The sequence below is a fragment of the Eretmochelys imbricata genome, chromosome 7 (genome assembly GCF_965152235.1).
Source record: "Eretmochelys imbricata isolate rEreImb1 chromosome 7, rEreImb1.hap1, whole genome shotgun sequence".
Classification (NCBI taxonomy): Eukaryota; Metazoa; Chordata; order Testudines; family Cheloniidae; genus Eretmochelys; species Eretmochelys imbricata.
Genome location: NC_135578.1, coordinates 18,220,990 through 18,240,373, shown reverse-complemented (window position 1 = coordinate 18,240,373; position 19,384 = coordinate 18,220,990). Strand labels below are relative to the sequence as shown.

The 19,384-nt window shown below is 38.9% G+C and overlaps 1 protein-coding gene across 5 annotated transcripts in view; it reads left to right on the top strand.

Moving 5' to 3' along the window:
* RAD18 (RAD18 E3 ubiquitin protein ligase) overlaps positions 1-19,384 on the top strand; it is a 130,231-nt gene that overhangs the window by 58,564 nt on the left and 52,283 nt on the right. For all 5 annotated transcript variants that reach the window (XR_013346690.1, XM_077822455.1, XM_077822454.1 and 2 more), the window contains exons 10-11: positions 5,468-5,602; positions 9,900-10,062. Coding sequence is in view for 4 of the 5 variants with exons in the window: in XM_077822455.1 (XP_077678581.1) it covers positions 5,468-5,602; positions 9,900-10,062 (298 nt within the window). In the remaining variant the exon portion in view is untranslated. The remainder of the gene's footprint in view (positions 1-5,467; positions 5,603-9,899; positions 10,063-19,384) is intronic.

The window sequence follows — 19,384 nt, the reverse complement described above, 5'->3', positions numbered from 1 at the left end:
GATCTCTGTTTGTCTTAAGGTGATTCAGAGAGAGAGGTTTAGTGATTGATATCATTTGGGTTTTTTTTAAATGTTTGTCATTGCATTTGTAGTTGTATTATCAAAAGACCCACAATTCTTAAAAACATGTGCCTGGTGTGATTTCAGAGACTGCACAACAGTGGTTTATATTGTATGCTAGATGTGGCTTCTTTTCCAGGACATCACTTGAGTGATTTAAATGCTATGTAACTGCACCACAAACTAAAAGAATACTGACAGAGGTGGAGGAAAAATGCAAAGAGCCAGAAAAATATCTTAACCAATATGTATTGGTTTAATTCATGCATTTTATGTGTTAACTTTTTGATTGAAAAGAATTGTTCATGGTGTGTTTATTTTCTGCCATCTGCAGCAAAAGGAAGGGTCTCAAATGCACAAGATAAGGGAATACACCATTTTAAAATCTTTTTTTTCCCTTCAGTGGGTAAGAAAGCAGTTAGGATAAGCTATGTCAAGTCAATATCACAGAACTTGAATTCATAGTTAAATAAATTATTATTATTTAAATGTGCATGGTGCTTTACAGAACACTTAATAGCGTCCTTGCGTTGAACAGTTTAATTTCTGTCTAAATTAGTCTATTCCATCCACCACTGTGGTGTGTGAATGTCTCAGATATGATGCATAGGACAAGTTCTGATGGAAGAAGATGTAGAGGCATCTGTGGTAAGAAGAGTAATGTTGAAAGGGTTGGCAGAAGAAGTGAGGTAGAAGGAGCTTGTTGTATGGATCATAGGAGGCACTTCTAAGAATAGTCTCTAGATGAAAAAAAATTGAATCAAACTTCCATAGGTTTTATTTGCTTATTGAACCTAGGATCTTTGCCAAGGCACCTCTGGTTTCTGTGAATAGATTGCAGTGTGCTGATAATTCTTCAGCAGAGCTACATAGAGGGATATTCAGATGAGACTTTTTGTTGAGTTATATCTGTATTGATTTTGATCATTTCATAAAAATCTGTTTTGTTAATTCATTTTCTATGCATCTTCTAAGTTCCCTTTTTCTACCTGATCCAATATTTGCATGCCAGAAAAATCTGGAACTTTGGAGGTCAGGGGAGCATACTCCTCCTGGCTACTGTGAAGAGCCAGGGAGCTCTATTTCCTTTTTATGATGGCTGAAAGACTGTCATAACTGATGAGTGAATAGGAGAGGAAAGGGTGAGTGGAAGGGAAAGAGAATGTGAATGCGACTAAGCTCTTGAGGAGGAGAAAGGGTATGAAGAGGGAGAGCAGTGAGTGGGAATGGGAAGGGAGGCTGGGCATTTGGCAGTGAGGTAGAGGAGTGGAGTGGGAGTAGAAGGAAGCTGGGGTCAAAAACACCAACAGGGGCCTCTTCCAATATCTTACAGGATGGGAGGAGGGGTAGGTGAAGGTGGAGGGTGGGGTGATGGAGGAAAGTGCTTCTATTCTTCCTTTTCAAAGTGTACATGCAAGAGGTGTTAGAGTAAACAGAGAGATGGAGGCTGAATTTCCAGGGGAAAAAAAATCAAGGCTTGGAAGTATACTTCTGTGTCAACTGGGCCAAAAGATTGATTTCACAATTGCAGGATTCACAGCACCTTGGTTTCAATACCAGAAATTAGCTTTCTTAAGCCCTGATGTTATAGGACTGCATATGAAATGTATTGGTATGTTAGATTCCCAGTCTACTAACATAGACTTTGTTGAGTGGACAAGTCCAAACTGATCGTTAGCTCAGTAAATTTTGCAGTGGAAGTAGGTCCAGAGGTAAGCCAATGGAGCTAGGCTGATTTACACCAGGTGAGGAGCTGACCCTTAGACTCCATTTATTTCTTCTGAGGGTTCAAATTAGTTTTTCTGCTACGTGGTTAGGATAGGATCTGCCTCCTCAGTCTGCTCCACAATAAGTGCATTCAGGGCAGCATGTGAATGGCTTTTACAAAGAAGCATCATTAAACATTGTTCTAGTCGACCATAAAGCATAAATATTATTCTGGATATAGGAGGAATTGTTTCCAGGCACCATACTATTCAGTAGCTGTATTTGGTATGTCTGTACAGTACCCCTATATGCTACTATTCTGAGTAATGGTTTGCTAACAGATCGTACACCTGTGTTACCAACAGACTTCTGTTATAATAAGTGGTGACAGAAGAGAAACATTATTGTTTCTCAGAATCCCCTCTGTTAAATGAAGCACTGGAAAATATTTCAGTTTCTTTGATTTTGGGATAGTCATAGAGTCATTTAACTCGTACATCTGTTCATGTTTTTTTTTTTAGGTGATTTGGCTGTCTGAAATCTCTGTGGACAGGCTCTTTAGGTATATTTATGTGGAGTCCTGGAGAATGTCGAGATTAATTTTTTGTGTCAGTAAAAACAGATCTTCGTTGTTGTATGAAAATTTCAGAAATATATTGGGATCGGGGTTTATTTAATTCAAAACAAAACAATGGAAAACAAACAGCTGCTTCTTCCACCAGGTTGGATAGTCCAAATATTAATTATTCTGAAAGGCCAAAAAAAGAATAATCTATTTTTCAAGACAACTCTAAACTTTGGGACTTTTCAGTGGAAAGAAATTTGTAGCCTAACTCTGCCCTTAGATTGCAATACAATAATCTAAAACTAACTACAGGTACCAATACATTTGCATGGCTTTCCTTACTACTGGTAATTACAGTCAAATAACTAATCTTTGGTAAATGTCATTTAAAAAAAATAAACAGTATCTTCTCAACCTATAGGTAGTGTGTCATCTACATAATCTTCTGTCTGAGCAAACTTCTCATTTTGCCAGCCTCTTAGTAAGAGAATTTTGAGTGTCCAAATAATAAGCACTGCATTGACTGACTGCCAGAAACTGGTCATAAACATACTAAATCATCGAAAATGTAATGAGTACATAACTAAAGGGCAGCATTGAACTGTGCTGAATCACTGAGGTATCATAAGTAAACACACAGATGTGTATTAAAATTTCCTTTATTGAAAAAATTGTCATAATCTTGGAACAGAGAGACTTTTTTCTTCAAACGTGAAATAACAGATGTAGTCGTAAAATTTCGCTCTCTGTAGTAATATTTATTAAAATGTGATGCTATTTGACAAAAAATCTGTTGCCTATAAAATTCATTTGGCAAAGTTGCTCAAAAACCAGAGTGCATGGATTTTGAATTACAACTGGAAGTTACATTAGTGCAGAATGAAGATTACCATTCTACGCATAGCATTTTTAAGATTGCTTTACAGAATGTATGTATAGCCTGTTGACCATGCTTTTCCCTAAAACAATATGCAGATATGTTTCACTATCCCTTTCCAGAAACATTAAGTTATAGGGAAGGTAAGGAAAATTATGCGAAGTCTGAACTTTCCTTATTAAATCTTTTTGTTTCCATTGAGTCTAGAAGCTGAAATGGAATGCTGGGAGGTTGACAACAGTGGCACCCAGATAAGACAGTGATGGGTAGAGTGTTTTGGTATTGAAAAAGTTGAGGATAGCTGGCCTAGAACAATGCTTCCCTAAGCACAATCAATGCTTCCTTTTATATAACACACACGCTGTGTTTTCAGGGGAGCTGAGTTAAGGCTGCATAGGCATTCTGGCATTTCATAACTTTTGAATACTTGACTTTGCAACCTTTTATAGTGTTGGTGTATTTTTTTTTTTTAAAAACTAGATGTCTGCTCTTCGTGACACTTGGCATTTTCTTTGCAAAGCCACTTATGCCTGTCTTTCTGAATTCACGCTTTCATTCAGAAAAAGGTAGTAGGCTATTCAAAGCTAGTGCTTTATTTTCCAGAAATATTGATGTAATGTATAGTGGCAGTCCTTATCTGTGTTAGATTGGGGAAGGTGAGGCAAGAAGTGAAATTAGCAAATACAAAATTCTAAGATTAGTGGAGCTTCCTCATTATTTCAGCTACCTGGAAGCCATGATTGTGTGTGTGCAGAAAAGGCAGTTCTGCAAGTTCTGTGGACATCTGCAGCGAAGAGAGAACATCAGTGATTTAAGGCCTTAAGTTCTCCTTTAGGTATTTTTAGCCTTTCCTAGTGGCACAAAATGCCTTAACATTTGTTTTTGATTTCTTTTCTTACAAGAAAAACAGAGTTCCAAATTGTGGTCTGGATCAGCAGTGGCTCACTGAGAGTTGTCTGGCATCTCTCTCTGTTAAGTTTTGAAAGGCCCCCTGTAATATATATGAGTGTTTGAGTTATATTGATTGTCCTGAGGACTGAATCCCTCTGTGCACGGAACAGGGCAGAGCAGCAGCCGTGCACATTTTTCCTACACAATGATCTACCTCTTTCCTATGGAAGTAGAGGGCACCACTGCTAGGAGTAAGAGAGGCAGTCCAGTCTCCATGACCATTCTTTTTTCTGTCAGGTAGTGCCAGCCACGGTGGTTGTTTGGAATGGAGATAGCTTTCCACTGTGTAATGGACTGAAAGCTCTAGCACCTTCTACATAGGCCTCTGAACAGATCCGTTGTGATAACTTTCATTAACTATTGTCCCACTGTGAATTAAGACAAGTGATAGAGGTGAAAAGCTTGCTGTCCCCTTACTGATCAATTCACTGAGCCATCTGGACCCTAATGAGCAACCGGTACTCCAGCAAATCCCAAGGGAACTAGAATTCTTCAACAACATTATCTAATATTATGGCAAGAATAACTGAATTATTTAGCAGATTTTTTTTTAAATTGGCAGACAATGGTATCAGGGAAAAACAAACACTGTTTAATTCCAATGTGCTTGCACACTTAACCTGGCTTTTGAATGAACAGATGTTTTTATTCTATAGCTCATCTTGCTTTAAAAAAAAGTTTAAAATGAATTTTAGGAAAATGCGAACGGACTAGTAATGTTTCTTTTTGCATGTTCTCTTGTCCTACCTTGCATGTGTGATGCTGTTTTATGGACAACATTTTTGTAAAAGTAAAAAACAAAACAAACAAACAAAAACCCTTCCATTTTCTTAAAGGGGGGGAAAAATCCTGAGTCTCTTATTTACATTTTTGACTTTTTAAAAAAAATCTTTTGCATAATTCTATACCTAGTAGTTGGTGATGTAAAATAACTGCCTAAAGTAACCAGAATAAATGGTGGAAATCATTTTTGAATACAAAAAGATATGTGGTTCCAGAGGTTTTAACCAAGTTTATTAAAAAAAAAAAATTAACTAGAGAGATACCAAAATCCTAGCTCCTTTGAAATTAATGGCAAAACTCCCTCTGACTTCAGTGAGCACTTTTCAAAATTGAGCCCTTAAATAGAACACTTAAAATGTTGCAACAGTGAGTCAGTTGGTGATTTTTTGAATTGAGAAATGTTTTCATTATTATGCATTTGTGTTTCTGTTCATGTCCTTTTCACTCTCCCCTTGCACACTCATGATGCTGCCAGTTCTCTGAGCAATTTGTTTTTCATAGAGGAATGTAATTTTGTGTTTCAGGGAATAAACATAAAGGTGAATTTCAGGTTTTAGTGGATCAGGTAAATAACCGATGGAAGAAAACTGGTAAAAGGAGAATCAAGAGCTTACAAGAGAGAGAAGCACCCACTGCTGAAGACCAGGCTATGGACACAGGTGAGTAATGTTTAATACATCTGAAAATAAAAATAATTTTTGGGTTTCCCTAAGAAATGATGCATGCACGCATACCCCAAAGCCACCAATTAAACAACGTCAACTACCCAGTGTTCATGTAGGTCATGATTTAACAAGGTAAATATTTACATGCTTAACCTTAAGCGTATGAGTAGTCCAGTCTCTAGGAACAACATCCAGCATAGATATTCTGTCTTTATTACCTGCAGAGACAAAAAAATACCCATGGGTACTGTTAGTTCTCACACTAGTTTTCAATCTTATTTGTTTTAAGAAATTGCTTCTTGTGGCAATGTGGGTATATCTTTGGTCATGTTTTGGGGATGATCTAGGAGGGTACTTCTAAGTCTAAGCCTTGTGGAATTTAAACATGTGGTTGCAATATCTGTCAGTGGGCAGGTTCTATTTAATGACCTCTGCAAATCGTCCAAATTCCTACCATGTTTTTGATGATGCTTGAATCACTGACTGGACTTCTACATAGAGTGCTTCCGCCGACGTGCACGGGCTGAAATTGTGGAAAAGCAGCATCACTTGCCCCATAATCTCAGCCATGCGGAACGCAATGCCATCCACAGCCTCAGAAACAACTCTGACATCATAATCAAAAAGGCTGACAAAGGAGGTGCTGTTGTCATCATGAATAGGTCGGAATATGAACAAGAGGCTGCTCGGCAGCTCTCCAACACGAGTTTCTACAAGCCATTACCCTCTGATCCCACTGAGAGTTACCACAAGCAACTACAGCATTTGCTCAAGAAACTTCCTGAAAAAGCACAGGATCAAATCCGCACAGACACACCCCTGGAACCCCGACCTGGGATATTCTATCTACTACCCAAGATCCATAAACCTGGAACTCCTGGGCGCCCCATCATCTCAGGCATTGGCACCCTGACAGCAGGATTGTCTGGCTATGTAGACTCCCTCCTCAGGCCCTACGCTACCAGCACTCCCAGCTACCTTCGAGACACCACTGACTTCCTGAGGAAACTTCAATCCATCGGTGATCTTCCTGATAACACCATCCTGGCCACTATGGATGTAGAAGCCCTCTACACCAACATTCCACACAAAGATGGACTACAAGCCGTCAGGAACACTATCCCCGATAATGTCACGGCTAACCTGGTGGCTGAACTTTGTGACTTTGTCCTTACCCATAACTATTTCACATTTGGGGACAATGTATACCATCAGATCAGCGGCACTGCTATGGGTACCCGCATGGCCCCACAGTATGCCAACATTTTTATGGCTGATTTAGAACAACGCTTCCTCAGCTCTCGTCCCCTAAAGCCCCTACTCTACTTGCGCTATATTGATGACATCTTCATCATCTGGACCCATGGAAAAGAAGCCCTTGAGGAATTCCACCATGATTTCAACAATTTCCATCCCACCACCAACCTCAGCCTGGTCCAGTCCACACAAGAGATACACTTCCTGGACACTACAGTGCTAATAAACAATGGTCACATAAACACCACCCTATACCGGAAACCTACTGACCGCTATTCCTACCTGCATGCCTCCAGCTTTCACCCTGACCACACCACACGATCCATCGTCTACAGCCAAGCTCTGCGATACAACCGCATTTGCTCCAACCCCTCAGACAGAGACAAACACCTACAAGATCTCTGTCAAGCTTTCTTACAACTACAATACCCACCTGCGGAAGTAAAGAAACAGATTGATAGAGCCAGAAGAGTTCCCAGAAGTTACCTACTACAGGACAGGCCTAACAAAGAAAATAACAGAACGCCACTAGCCGTCACCTTCAGCCCCCAACTAAAACCCCTCCAACGCATTATTAAGGATCTACAACCTATCCTAAAGGATGACCCAACACTCTCACAAATCTTGGGAGACAGGCCAGTCCTTGCCTACAGACAGCCCCGCAACCTGAAGCAAATACTCACCAACAACCACATACCACACAACAGAACCACTAACCCAGGAACTTATCCTTGCAACAAAGCCCGTTGCCCATTGTGCCCACATATCTATTCAGGGGACACCATCACAGGGCCTAATAACATCAGCCACACTATCAGAGGCTCGTTCACCTGCACATCCACCAATGTGATTTATGCCATCATGTGCCAGCAATGCCCCTCTGCCATGTACATTGGTCAAACTGGACAGTCTCTACGTAAAAGAATAAATGGACACAAATCAGATGTCAAGAATTATAACATTCATAAACCAGTCGGAGAACACTTCAATCTCTCTGGTCACGCAATCACAGACATGAAGGTCGCTATCTTAAAACAAAAAAACTTCAAATCCAGACTCCAGCGAGAAACTGCTGAATTGGAATTCATTTGCAAATTGGATACTATTAATTTAGGCTTAAATAGAGACTGGGAGTGGCTAAGTCATTATGCAAGGTAGCCTATTTCCTCTTGTTTTTTCCTACCCCCGCCCCCCTGATGTTCTGGTTTAACTTGGATTTAAACTTGGAGAGTGGCCAGTTTGGATGAGCTATTACCAGCAGGAGAGTGAGTTTGTGTGTGTATGGGGGTGGGTTTTTGGAGGGGGGTGAGGGAGTGAGAGAACCTGGATTTGTGCAGGAAATGGCCTAACTTCATTATCATGCACATTGTGTAAAGAGTTGTCACTTTGGATGGGCTATCACCAGCAGGAGAGTGAATTTGTGTGGGGGGGTGGAGGGTGAGAAAACCTGGATTTGTGCTGGAAATGGCTTTTAGATAAGCTATTACCAGCAGGACAGTGGGGTGGGAGGAGGTATTGTTTCATATTCTCTGTGTATATATAGAGTCTGCTGCAGTTTCCACGGTATGCATCTGATGAAGTGAGCTGTAGCTCACGAAAGCTCATGCTCAAATAAATTCGTTAGTCTCTAAGGTGCCACAAGTACTCCTTTTCTTTCTGCGAATACAGACTAACACGGCTGTTACTCTGAAACCTGTTCTCTTACTGCATCTGAGGAAAGATGATCAGGACTATCTCACTTGCTCTTGACGGGCTTTGTGTCTTAAATTTCGAATCTTCATAATATTTTTGTATTCTTTAAATATTGTTTGAATTGGTTTTTGATTACAACCATGTTTAAAAAAAGCTTTAATTTTGGATACGTCTTCCTTTGGGGAATTGTATTCTGACCTAATAGATCTTTCCCATTTCTAATCCATTAATTTCAATGGAGCTATGCTGATTTATTGACAGTCTAGCTCACTGAATTCTGCAGTACATTCACAACTGATATGATGAATCCTCTTGATATTTCATTCTGAGTCGAGGGAAACGGTGCCTAAAACTAAATGCCTTGAAGCCTTTATCCACACTGTAGCTACAAAAGTATTTGGCATTTTGTCAAGATCAGTTCTGCAGTGATAGGCAAAGTCATGGTTGACAGTCGTTCTTGAAATTTTTTCTTCTAAGCAATCATGGTTTACATCTCCAGTATTTGCAGGACACTTGTTATTGCAAATTACCATAGTAGGGACTAATGCTTATCAGGTTTTGAGCATTGTATCTAAGCATGGTTTTAATATGGGAATAACTACATTGGAAAATGAGTGTAGACCAGGTATAAAAACAATTTAGTTTCTTTATAATATTGTCTAGGGAATAACCGATATCTCTGTCCCTCTGGAATGACAAAGGGAATCACTTGGGGGTAACAACTGATAAAAACATTTGTCAAATATAAAATAATAGAATTGTTTTAGAATAGTATTTCCTAGACATGCTTCCTTAACTTAAAAAAACCCAAAAAGTCAGTATATTGACATTTCTGTCTTTCCAGAGGCATTGGCAAAGCATCAGCTTAGTTTTATTTACAGCCACCTTATTACCTTGAGCTGTCAAACTTCCGTGTTCTAAAACTGTGGCGTGTAATGATATAAAGTGAATTCATACTGAGCACCAGGAAACAGAGCTGCCACATTTTTGAGTATTTGCTAATTTTTAAAATATGGTGATTGGAGACAAGTGCACATACACACCCGTGGCAATTTCTCTCACCCTCGCTTAAAATAGATATTGGACAAATGTTGCTGTTATCTCTGGTTCATGGTGAGTGTTTACTATGATGGGGAAAAACTTAGGCACTTTATTGAAACAGTGATTCTGATAGAAATCTTGCACAGGTAGTCAAAGGAGGGGAGGAAATATGTTTGAAATATGATTTAAAAAAAAAAAGTTTGGCTTTTCCAAGCTAGAGAATAACAAACTGAAAAAGACACAAAAGGGAAACTAAACTATCTGCTAGGTATTAATCTCTGTCTTGTATTATTTCTGCCAGGAGAACAGAATATTAAAAACCAATGCACAGACCAGACCTTTGTAATAGACCAGTTACCTAAAGCCGAAATACCTGGTTCTGACACAAGCAAATCCTATAATTTGGCTGAGGGCTCAGAATCTCTTTCTCCTGCATTCTCAGAGTCATCAGGATCAGCAAGGAGGTTAGTGGCATACCGATTTATGTCAATCTTTTCTTTCTTATGTATCTCATGATAGCCCTGACAACAAAGGTGGGAAGACTTGTGATAGCATCAAAATGCTGCCTTTCCCTGTGTTTTTATTTCAGCTTCTTGGCAATGAGTCCCTTTTTGTATCATTAAGTTGGGGGTCTCAATTAATTACAAGTAATGTAACAAACTTGTGCATTTTCCAATAGTGATATATTTTTGAGAAGAGACTCGGTTGTTTTTTATTGACAATGAATTACTTTGCTAACGTGAAACCAGTTTTGCTGACAAGTCCTTTCCATTGTTTGATGTTTAGTGCTTGTTTAGGATGTTTACTGTCTAACAGTTAATCTGCCATCCATTCCTGTGTCAGAACTGCGTGTCTTTCTGATTAGTTTTTGATGTCTCTATGATCTTCTAGAACTATCTGGGAGTGTGTGTTAAGTAATCATTTATAAACTGCAGTATACTGTCTGGCCAGGTCGTTTTTGTAAGTGAAGACATGCTCTCAAAGGAAATAGTTATATTAGCAATTTAATTGTAACGTATAGCAGACATTTTAAATGTGCCTTTTTATCATACCTTTTATCTGAGTGTCTCAAAGTACCATGCAAACAATAATTTTCCCTCCATGTTAAGTAGGGAAATATCATCTCTCTTTTACAGATAAAGAAACTATAAGGCTCAGAGTTTAAGTGACTTGCCCATGGTTGTTCAAGAACTTGTCTGTGGAAACATTAGCAAAAAATTCAGTTGGCATGGCTTTCAAAGGTGCTATGCGTTCTCAAGCCCTGTTGAGGTCAATGGAAGCTGACAATTAGGCCACACAGCTCCTAACCCTCACAAGACCATGCTGCTTTCCCATATTACTGCCATCTAGAAATATCGGTGGGGTTTTAATAACGCAACTGTGTATAGACAATAAAGGTTTTGAAAAAACTAATCCAGTGATATAAAATATCTGGCACAATGGAGAATTAGCAAGTTTATGTGAATTGTGACTAAAAATAAAACAAAAACCCTCAACACAAACATGGAGAATAAAAGCAAGATTGTTGGTCTTACCCTCTTAAGCAATTAGACATTCAGTCACTTAAGGAACAGTGTAGTTAGGGATATGGAGACAGTAGGTCTTCCAAGGGATGACAAGCAATTTAATGATGGAAAAGAAAATTGAAGTCAAACATTTTAATTCATGCAAGGAGAATTACATTCTTTATCTTACTGTGTAAAAAGGAGAATATGGGAGAGATGCTAGCAATAGAACATGTTTCCCAGAAGAGGAGGAAGAAATATCAGGGGAAATAGTTTCTGCCATAAAAGGTGATTAAAAAAAATTGTGCTATTTGTTAAATGACTAGTCAAATGGGATCCATATGAAAAGACTCTAGGGCAGTGATACTCAGACCTCAGTGAAAAGAAAAGGAGTACTAGTGGCACCTTAGAGACTAACCAATTTATTTGAGCATAAGCTTTCGTGAGCTGTAGCTGTAGCTCACGAAAGCTTGTGCTCAAATAAATTGGTTAATCTCTAAGGTGCCACTAGTACTCCTTTTCTTTTTGCGAATACAGACTAACACGGCTGCTACTCTGAAACCTGTCAGACCTCAGTGATTCAGGAGCCAAATTAGTGATCAGCGTTACCCTAAAGAGCCACAGTAGTGTGAATTCATTGTTTCATTTATTATTTTTATAGTAAGCTTAAGCTTGTTTCTCTCACCGACAGAAGTTGGTCCAATAAAAGATATTACCTCACTCTCCTTGTGTCTCTCTAATGTCCTGAGGCCAATACACCTGATAGACAGACATGTTCTAGAACAATAAGAGAATGAACTGTAAATCCCTGAACAGAGCCTGTGAATTGTGAGTCTCCCTTGTGAGTGAAAGTAATTTAAAAGAACTGCTCATTACCTCTGTTTTGCTGTCTCATTACATCTGTATATAATTGTTTTAATTGCATTTTTTTCATATAAAGTGGCCTTCTCTGAAGCTCACCCTAGATGGTTATGAAGTTCTGACTTTATAAGGAACATTCCTATGAACCTGTAGCTTAATATGGTCTAGGAGCACCTTGAAACTGTTTTAAACATATTTTTCTTGGTTACTTTATTGAAACAAACCCATTAAGCATTTTCAGAGCTTTTTTAAAATGAATCATGAATACTGGAGACTTGTATTCACAATTAGTGTACCTGGAGATGCTAGTCAGAGTAAAAGGGTCATTTTCATATCTTGCTAAGTATACTGTTACATGTGGCTTTAATTTTTTATCAGCGATACATATGAGACAATGACCGTAATTATATCTTGCTATGAAATAAATCCAACACCGCAATCTCAAAAGTCTTTCAACAATGTAACTATGTCATGGGATCTGCAAGAAAGGTGGATCAATGCTCTCTTGCATTTTGGAAGCATGGTTGCACAGGTAATGAGTTCATCTTTAGTGGGTATATGGAACTCTTGGCCTGCTGCATTGACTTTCCGATTAGCAAAACAATTTATACAGTAGTTTAGCTGGATCTGCATTGACATTATGCAAACTCATTGAGGGAATACTTTATCTTTCCTTCACCACTGGCTGACTAAAGACAACTGAGATGAATTGAAAGGATTCATTTTTGCCTTCAGATGAGCTGTTGCACATTGCCATGTAGCTTTTAAATTAGCTTTTGTACGTGCATGCACAAGATCGGTAGCCTATTTGCAAGTTATGCAGTGATACATAGCTAAGGGAGGCTCAAGCTCTGACCTTTCTTTTACATTCTCAAGGAAAGCCTTGCTTTGGGTGAATAATGAGCATGACTTTTAATTGTATCATTTGTCTTTTGTTTCTTCTCCTTGTCATCGGAGGTTTTGTTGCCACTGGCACTGGCTGAGGGGTGGTCCCTCCCATTCCATCTGCCAGTAGGAATGTCTTACTTCTGTGACCTACAAATGATCCGGCTCACCTGTTTTTCCTCTCACCAGCTTTTTCTCTTGCCTTTGCTGGACTCGATGCAGCTGGAATCAGCCCTGCTTTATTGGCATTTTTTGTGTGTTGTTTGTTTTGGCGTCATCTGTCTCCTTCTTTCCTGAAGCTTTGTGTTTCAAACCTGCAGCCCAGTATAACCCTGGGGACATGACCGAGCTTTAGTTAACAAAGGGTTTCGGGTAAACATGTTTGGCAGCATGAACCACACAGGTTCAGTTTGTGTACACTTTGCAAATTGGAAGTCTGTTCACAAGGATTGGTGGTGGTTCAACTCTATGAAGTTCACGTTGAGGGTCAGGTTTTACAAGCACACATCTCAAAGGGGGATCCCCTGCCCTGAACATTACTACTACTATAGCTGCCCCAGGACTTCCTCTTGCTGTTTTAGTTCCACAAAGTAGACAGTAGATAGAAGGGAAATCAGACTAATGAATGGAAAAAATAGTGCCTAATTCTCATCTGTATTACTCATTTTATTTTCTTGATTTCAAGCTAACTGTTTGGCTTTAATATCCTCAGCAAATCTGGAATTTTAATCTTTTTTAAATGAAAAGGCTTTTTTTGAGAGGCAGGAATAGCATGTAGTGGTTCATTAATTTTCTGTATCATAAAATTTCTGTTTTATTGCAAGTTTAGTGTTAAGATATGCCCTAGGCCTTAGTGCCCTCTCCTGCAGCCTTTTATGTCAATGTGGACTTTACTTCATGTAGGAATTTGAGGATCTTGCTTTCAGCAAAGTTACCTTTCTGTTTACGTTTTATGTGTGCTTTCAGACCTTAATTGGAAACATGGCTGCTTTGTTCTCTTTCATTGCTTAAAAGTGCTGAACATGCAGCAGCAAAAAAAATAAATCTCAGTTCTTCAACTTTATTTAATTAAAGAAAATATTGAAAATAAGGAATTGTAGAATGTGTAGTAGCAAAAACTGTAGAGTTGTTGTGTTTGTCTTTTCTCCATGTGTAGTGGGCTGTTACAGGGGGTCCGTGGTATACATCGGGGTTGTGTTTCTGAAAAGAATGGATACCGGGGAATTTTTCTCCATAAGAAATAATGTCCATCCTGCTTCTTCCTACCCCCCCACCACCACCCCCACCTCCAAGCACGCCCCATCTTCGCTCCTCCCACTCCGTCCCAGTGTCTCCTGGGCTCCGGGGAAAGCACCCAAAGAAAAGCCATGCGAAAGGGGAAGTGACGGATATGCGGATCGGGACCAACGTGAATCGGAACACTTTCCCCTATTGATGAGCGATGGATACGTGAAACAACGGAGAAGGGGGAGATGTGTACCGGGGACCCTCTATATACAGTATGCTCTTTGGGTGAATTCTGACCATGATATGGTCTAGCTATATCAGGTACCTAAGTCTTTTAAAAAGTGTTGGTCCGCCTGCCAAGCTGAAGTAGTGATTATTATAAGTTCAATTATAAGTCTGTTCTGCCATCTTTCTGCTCTAATTGCATAGGGTCTAGTTTTGTCACCCTTACTCATGCTGAGTAATACCTTACTCCACAAGTAGTCCTTTTCTAGTCATTGCGGCTACCTACAAGATGAAGCACTATTAAAAGTAGCTCATGTTGGTAGACTGGTATGTAGGTAGCCATGCATTGTGAAATATCCAGTAAAATTGCCATCTGTACTTGAAATTTGAATGGAGTAGCTGATCTGACCTGCACACAAATCTGAGCTGGCAAAGTATTGTAGGATTTGTTGGAAGAGGCCTTTACAATTTGATTTGCATATTGGGCAGTATGCCCACTCTGCACCCCCTTGTGTCCCCTGTGACAGTGGCTCTGCCTCTCTTTCTCACTTTGTCCCAACAATAGTTCTGCGACAGACCTGCCTTCTCTCAGGGAGGGCCTGTCAGGTAGCAGTGTCTAGTGAAGTCCAAAAAGCATGAAACAAAAAGATCTTCTGCCCATCCTGGTCTGCCCTGCTTCTGTCAGAGTGCTGATCCTGCAGGGCTTCTTCTCTGAAGTCCTTTCCCCCCAGTCTGGTAATCTCCAAGCTGTGTTCCTGGGGGTTAGTCTTTTCCAGAGCTTGCCATAAGAGCCTCCTTTTGGGCCAATCGCAGAGTTAAGCTCCATCCTGCTGATATCCTCCTCAACTGAGCTGTCCCAGCCCTTTTATGGAAATCACCCAGATCTTCCCTAGATGAGTGTAATGGCTGCATTGATCAGCTTGTAGCGAAGTGGGGTGGTAGCTGATCTGTCACACCTCTTAAAGGGCCAGCCCACCTATGACAGCGTATCTTTCATATTTTGAATTAGTTGAGCATAAACTCTATATGCAGGTGATCTTAGTCTGTAGCCTTTATCCTCACATGCATATATGTAGTCAGCACTTTCATTCAAGCTTTGTTTGTGACCTCCACTTCTTTTGTTGGTTTGATTTTTGGAGACACACAGAAAAAATCATTATAAATACAAATACACGAGAATGTGAAATATGTAGAAGATTTTTTGGGAGGGGTAAGGGGGAGGAATTTGGCTATCTTTAAAAAACGTTTTTTCAGTGTAAATTTGCAGAATAGTTGAGGAACAGATGTTTCTTTCACTATCTTTAGAAGATTGTTAATCCCTAAGAATGATGCTTATGTTAAACTGTTTTTGTCAATAATTTATGTAGGTGTGATTTTTATTGCTGATTAGTAAGATCATTGTAACTCTGAAGTATGAAGTCTTCTCTGGAGAACTGTAAGATAATTCTGCATGCCTACACTTTAAAAACCAAACATGTTTTCTATAAACAGATGGTTGGGAATGAATAGATTGCAATCATTCTTGCCTCTCAAGTGAAATGTGCTGTCTTCTATTCACTCTTAGAACTTCTGTTAACCTATGTTTAGAGAAATAATTTATTCAACTGATCTGCCTTTGTTTGGATAACTGAACACACAGATATTCAAATTTTCTGATCAAGGAAAGTACATTTTATTTTACTTTTTTACTTTTAAAAATCCAAAATGGAATCATACTTTAGCTTATATACCTTGACAGGGTAATGGAAAAATGAAGCTTAATGAAGTTAATGCAGCTTAAGCCAAGAAATTTAGTATTTGCAGATTAATAGAGGAGATATTAATGACATAGACCTATTAAAAACTCAGAATAATGTTGATTACTGTCATTTTTAATCTCATTTAGTTTATCTTATTATTTCCTATTATCCATTCTGAAAATTATCTTTGGATCTTATCATGCCTTCTAAGATCATAGAGATGATTTGCAGATAAGTAGCTATTTCAAAATCAAAACCTCTTTGGAGTATATAACATTCCACATATAGTAACAATGGTTGAAGATAAAATAGAGAGAGAAAACTCACCAGTTTAAATGGCTGCCATGAAAGTTTGTTTAACCTCATCTTGTATGTATGTAACGTTGAAAATAGCTTTAGAGTTTAATGTGAATTTTGCATGTGTTTAATTGCATCACTGTACTTGCATGCTCAACAGGATTTTTAATAATGAGACTGCCAAATTACAGACAACTTTTTTAAAAAAATGCATTAGCTACTGTGTGTAAATCCATTTACAGACAGATTTATTAATATTGTCTGTTTACAGAGTGGGTACCTTCTGTTAAAGTCACTGTGTAGTGAAGACAAATTTATCTGCTTTTATTGTACTATTTTTTATAATAGACAAAATATATTCAAAAATAAAATAAACTATACAAGCATTTCAGCGTAAGTATTTAAACAGGAATCTTGTCTACACTGTTTTGACTTTTCACCCTTTTCAGAAAGTGCTATGCAAAATTACTTTTTCCATTTGTTTCTTTCTTAATTCTCAAATGTTGTAAAGTTTGAACATTTCCCAGGGTTGATAGGAAAAGTGTATTAAATTTAAACTGATAATTGGGCATAGAATGGTTGAGTACCTGATGTCAAGTATCAGAGGGTATCCGTGTTAGTTTGTATTCACAAAAATAACGAGGAGTCTGGTGGCACGATAAAGACTAACAGATTTATTTGTGCATAAGCTTTCGTGGGTAAAAAATCCACTTCGATCTGAAGAAGTTTATGCCCAAATAAATCTGTTGGTGTTTAAGGTGCTACTGGACTCCTTGTTGTTTTTGTGAGTACCTGATATTTCAAGACCTCCTTGTTTTCTCTCCTGCCAAACCATTTTCTGTATTCCTCTTTCTGTCTTAAATTTTAAATAGAGAGAAAGGATGAGTGAGGTAATATTTTGTATTGGACCAACTTCTTCAGCTCTGGGAAATGTATTCTCAGCATTAGATTAAATACAAGATGGAACAAATTGTTTAGTATAAATAGTCAACATATTCTAAGGTTAAGTTGCACGTTAACACCCCTGCAATCACGGGACAAAAAAGGGGACATTAGCAGGTTACAGATTGTTGTAATAAGCCATAATTATAGTGTCTTTATTAAGACCTTGATTTTTAGTGTCTAATGAAGTTATAAATTTGCAGCTTCCAGGCTCATCCTTTGAGGTGTTGTGCAGATTTCCTTTGAGGACGAGGACTGAGAGGTCAGATATGGAGTGATCATTTTGTGAAAAGTGTTTGCCCACAGGTGGTATGGTGTTTTTGTACTTTTTTCTGTGTGAGGTCATTCGAAAGCATAATGATTGTCTGGTATCACACACACCATTGTTGTTGGGGCATTTAGTGCACTGGATGAGGTATACCACATTTTGTGATAGGCATGTATAGGACCCTGGATCTTGAAAGGTGTGTTGTGGGGAGTATTTGTCATTGTAGCAGTGGACATATGGTAGCAGGTTTTGCATCTGTTTTTCTGGTGGGGTCTGGTGCCACTTTGAGTTGTTGGGCTCTGGTGTGTGGGGATTTTGCTTCTGATGATGAGCATGAGGTGGTGTGTTTGAAGGCCAGAAGAGGGGGTTCTGAAAAGATTTCTTTTGCGGTATGGTCCCCGTTGAGTATAGGTTGTAGTTGTTTACTGATACCCCAAATGGGTTCTAGCATGGGGTTGTGGGTGACAGCTAGGGTAGTGTGGTCAGAGGGCTTTTTTCTGTATTGAAGCAGGTTTCGTTGGGGTATTTGGGTATCCCATTCCATGATGCGATCTACTTCGCTGGTGGAGTGTCCTTGTTTGTTTGGTATGTGGTGATTTCTTGTTTGAGATGGTCCCTTCTGGAATATTTGAGGTGTAGCAGATGATTCCTCAGTTTTTCTGAAGTTCTTCTGCAGAGCTGTTTGGCACATTTGAAGTTGTATGTTTTAAGTTTTAAATGTATAAACTTCAGTACTTGCTGTAAGAAAGTCTTGTAAAGGATATTAATGTTGCTGTTACTGATAATCTGAATGTACTTTATAGTCCCAATCTGGCGAGTATATGGATGCATTATGCCTAGCCAAAGACAGTGTTTTTGTCCCTCCCTTGTATGGGAACAAAATTTACTCTCAAGTGCAAAAACACAATGAAAAATATCCATGAATTCTTGAATTGTACCCATAATCTCACAGATGCGAACAGCAGGAGGTATCCATTGTAATTATCTGGACCTTCTTTACAAAAATAAATTTTTCGTAGTTGTCAGTGATTTACTCTTTGATCCAGCTCCATGTTGAGTTGCCTCAGAGAAACTAGAGGCTCCAAAGAACTGTGTTTTTTCAGACTCTTTCCTGCTTTGGGGATATTCCTTGTTTGTTTTTTAGTTCAGGTTACTGTGCGACTTAAAATCATGAACCTTAACAATCAGGTACTGGAGTGGTTCAAAAAGATCTTAAAAAATTTGGCAAGATTGTATGTTAAAGCAATACACACACATTCAGGAAATTAGACAGTGTCTGGAGTGCCCTTAGAGTACCACACGTCGTAATTTCTTTGTCTTTTCAGCAAACATGGAGCAAGACTAATGCTAACACAAAAGGTTGAAATGAAGTGCGGAAATGACTGTAGATATGTGCAAGGCAACTGCCCATTGCCAGCTGTGCGTTCCTCTCTCCAAGCTTCATTTTGTTTGAAAAGCTACCAAATATGTTTTTCTGAGAGAGCCACAAAGACTGTACAGACCAGCACTTTCCCTTGCAAGAAAACACACATCATAAATGTTGGTGATTTAAAACAACTCCCTCCCTCCCATCTCCCCTGACCTAGCTCGTAGAGACTGTTAAGAAAAATATAGCAGCCAAAGATGCAAAAAGTAGCCATCTCACTTGGGCTCCCTTCACCCTTGCTCTTTCTCTATCGCTCTAAGAGATAATCTAAAACAAATACTAGAGCTAAACCCAAGCCTGTCTGTTCTTTTTGCCCCTTGAGGAGGATAATGCTGCAGCTGTGTTTACAGCCTTCCCTTGGTTTTAGGCCTGAACGACAGAGTTCTTGCACCTCAGAAGACTGCTTTTTGT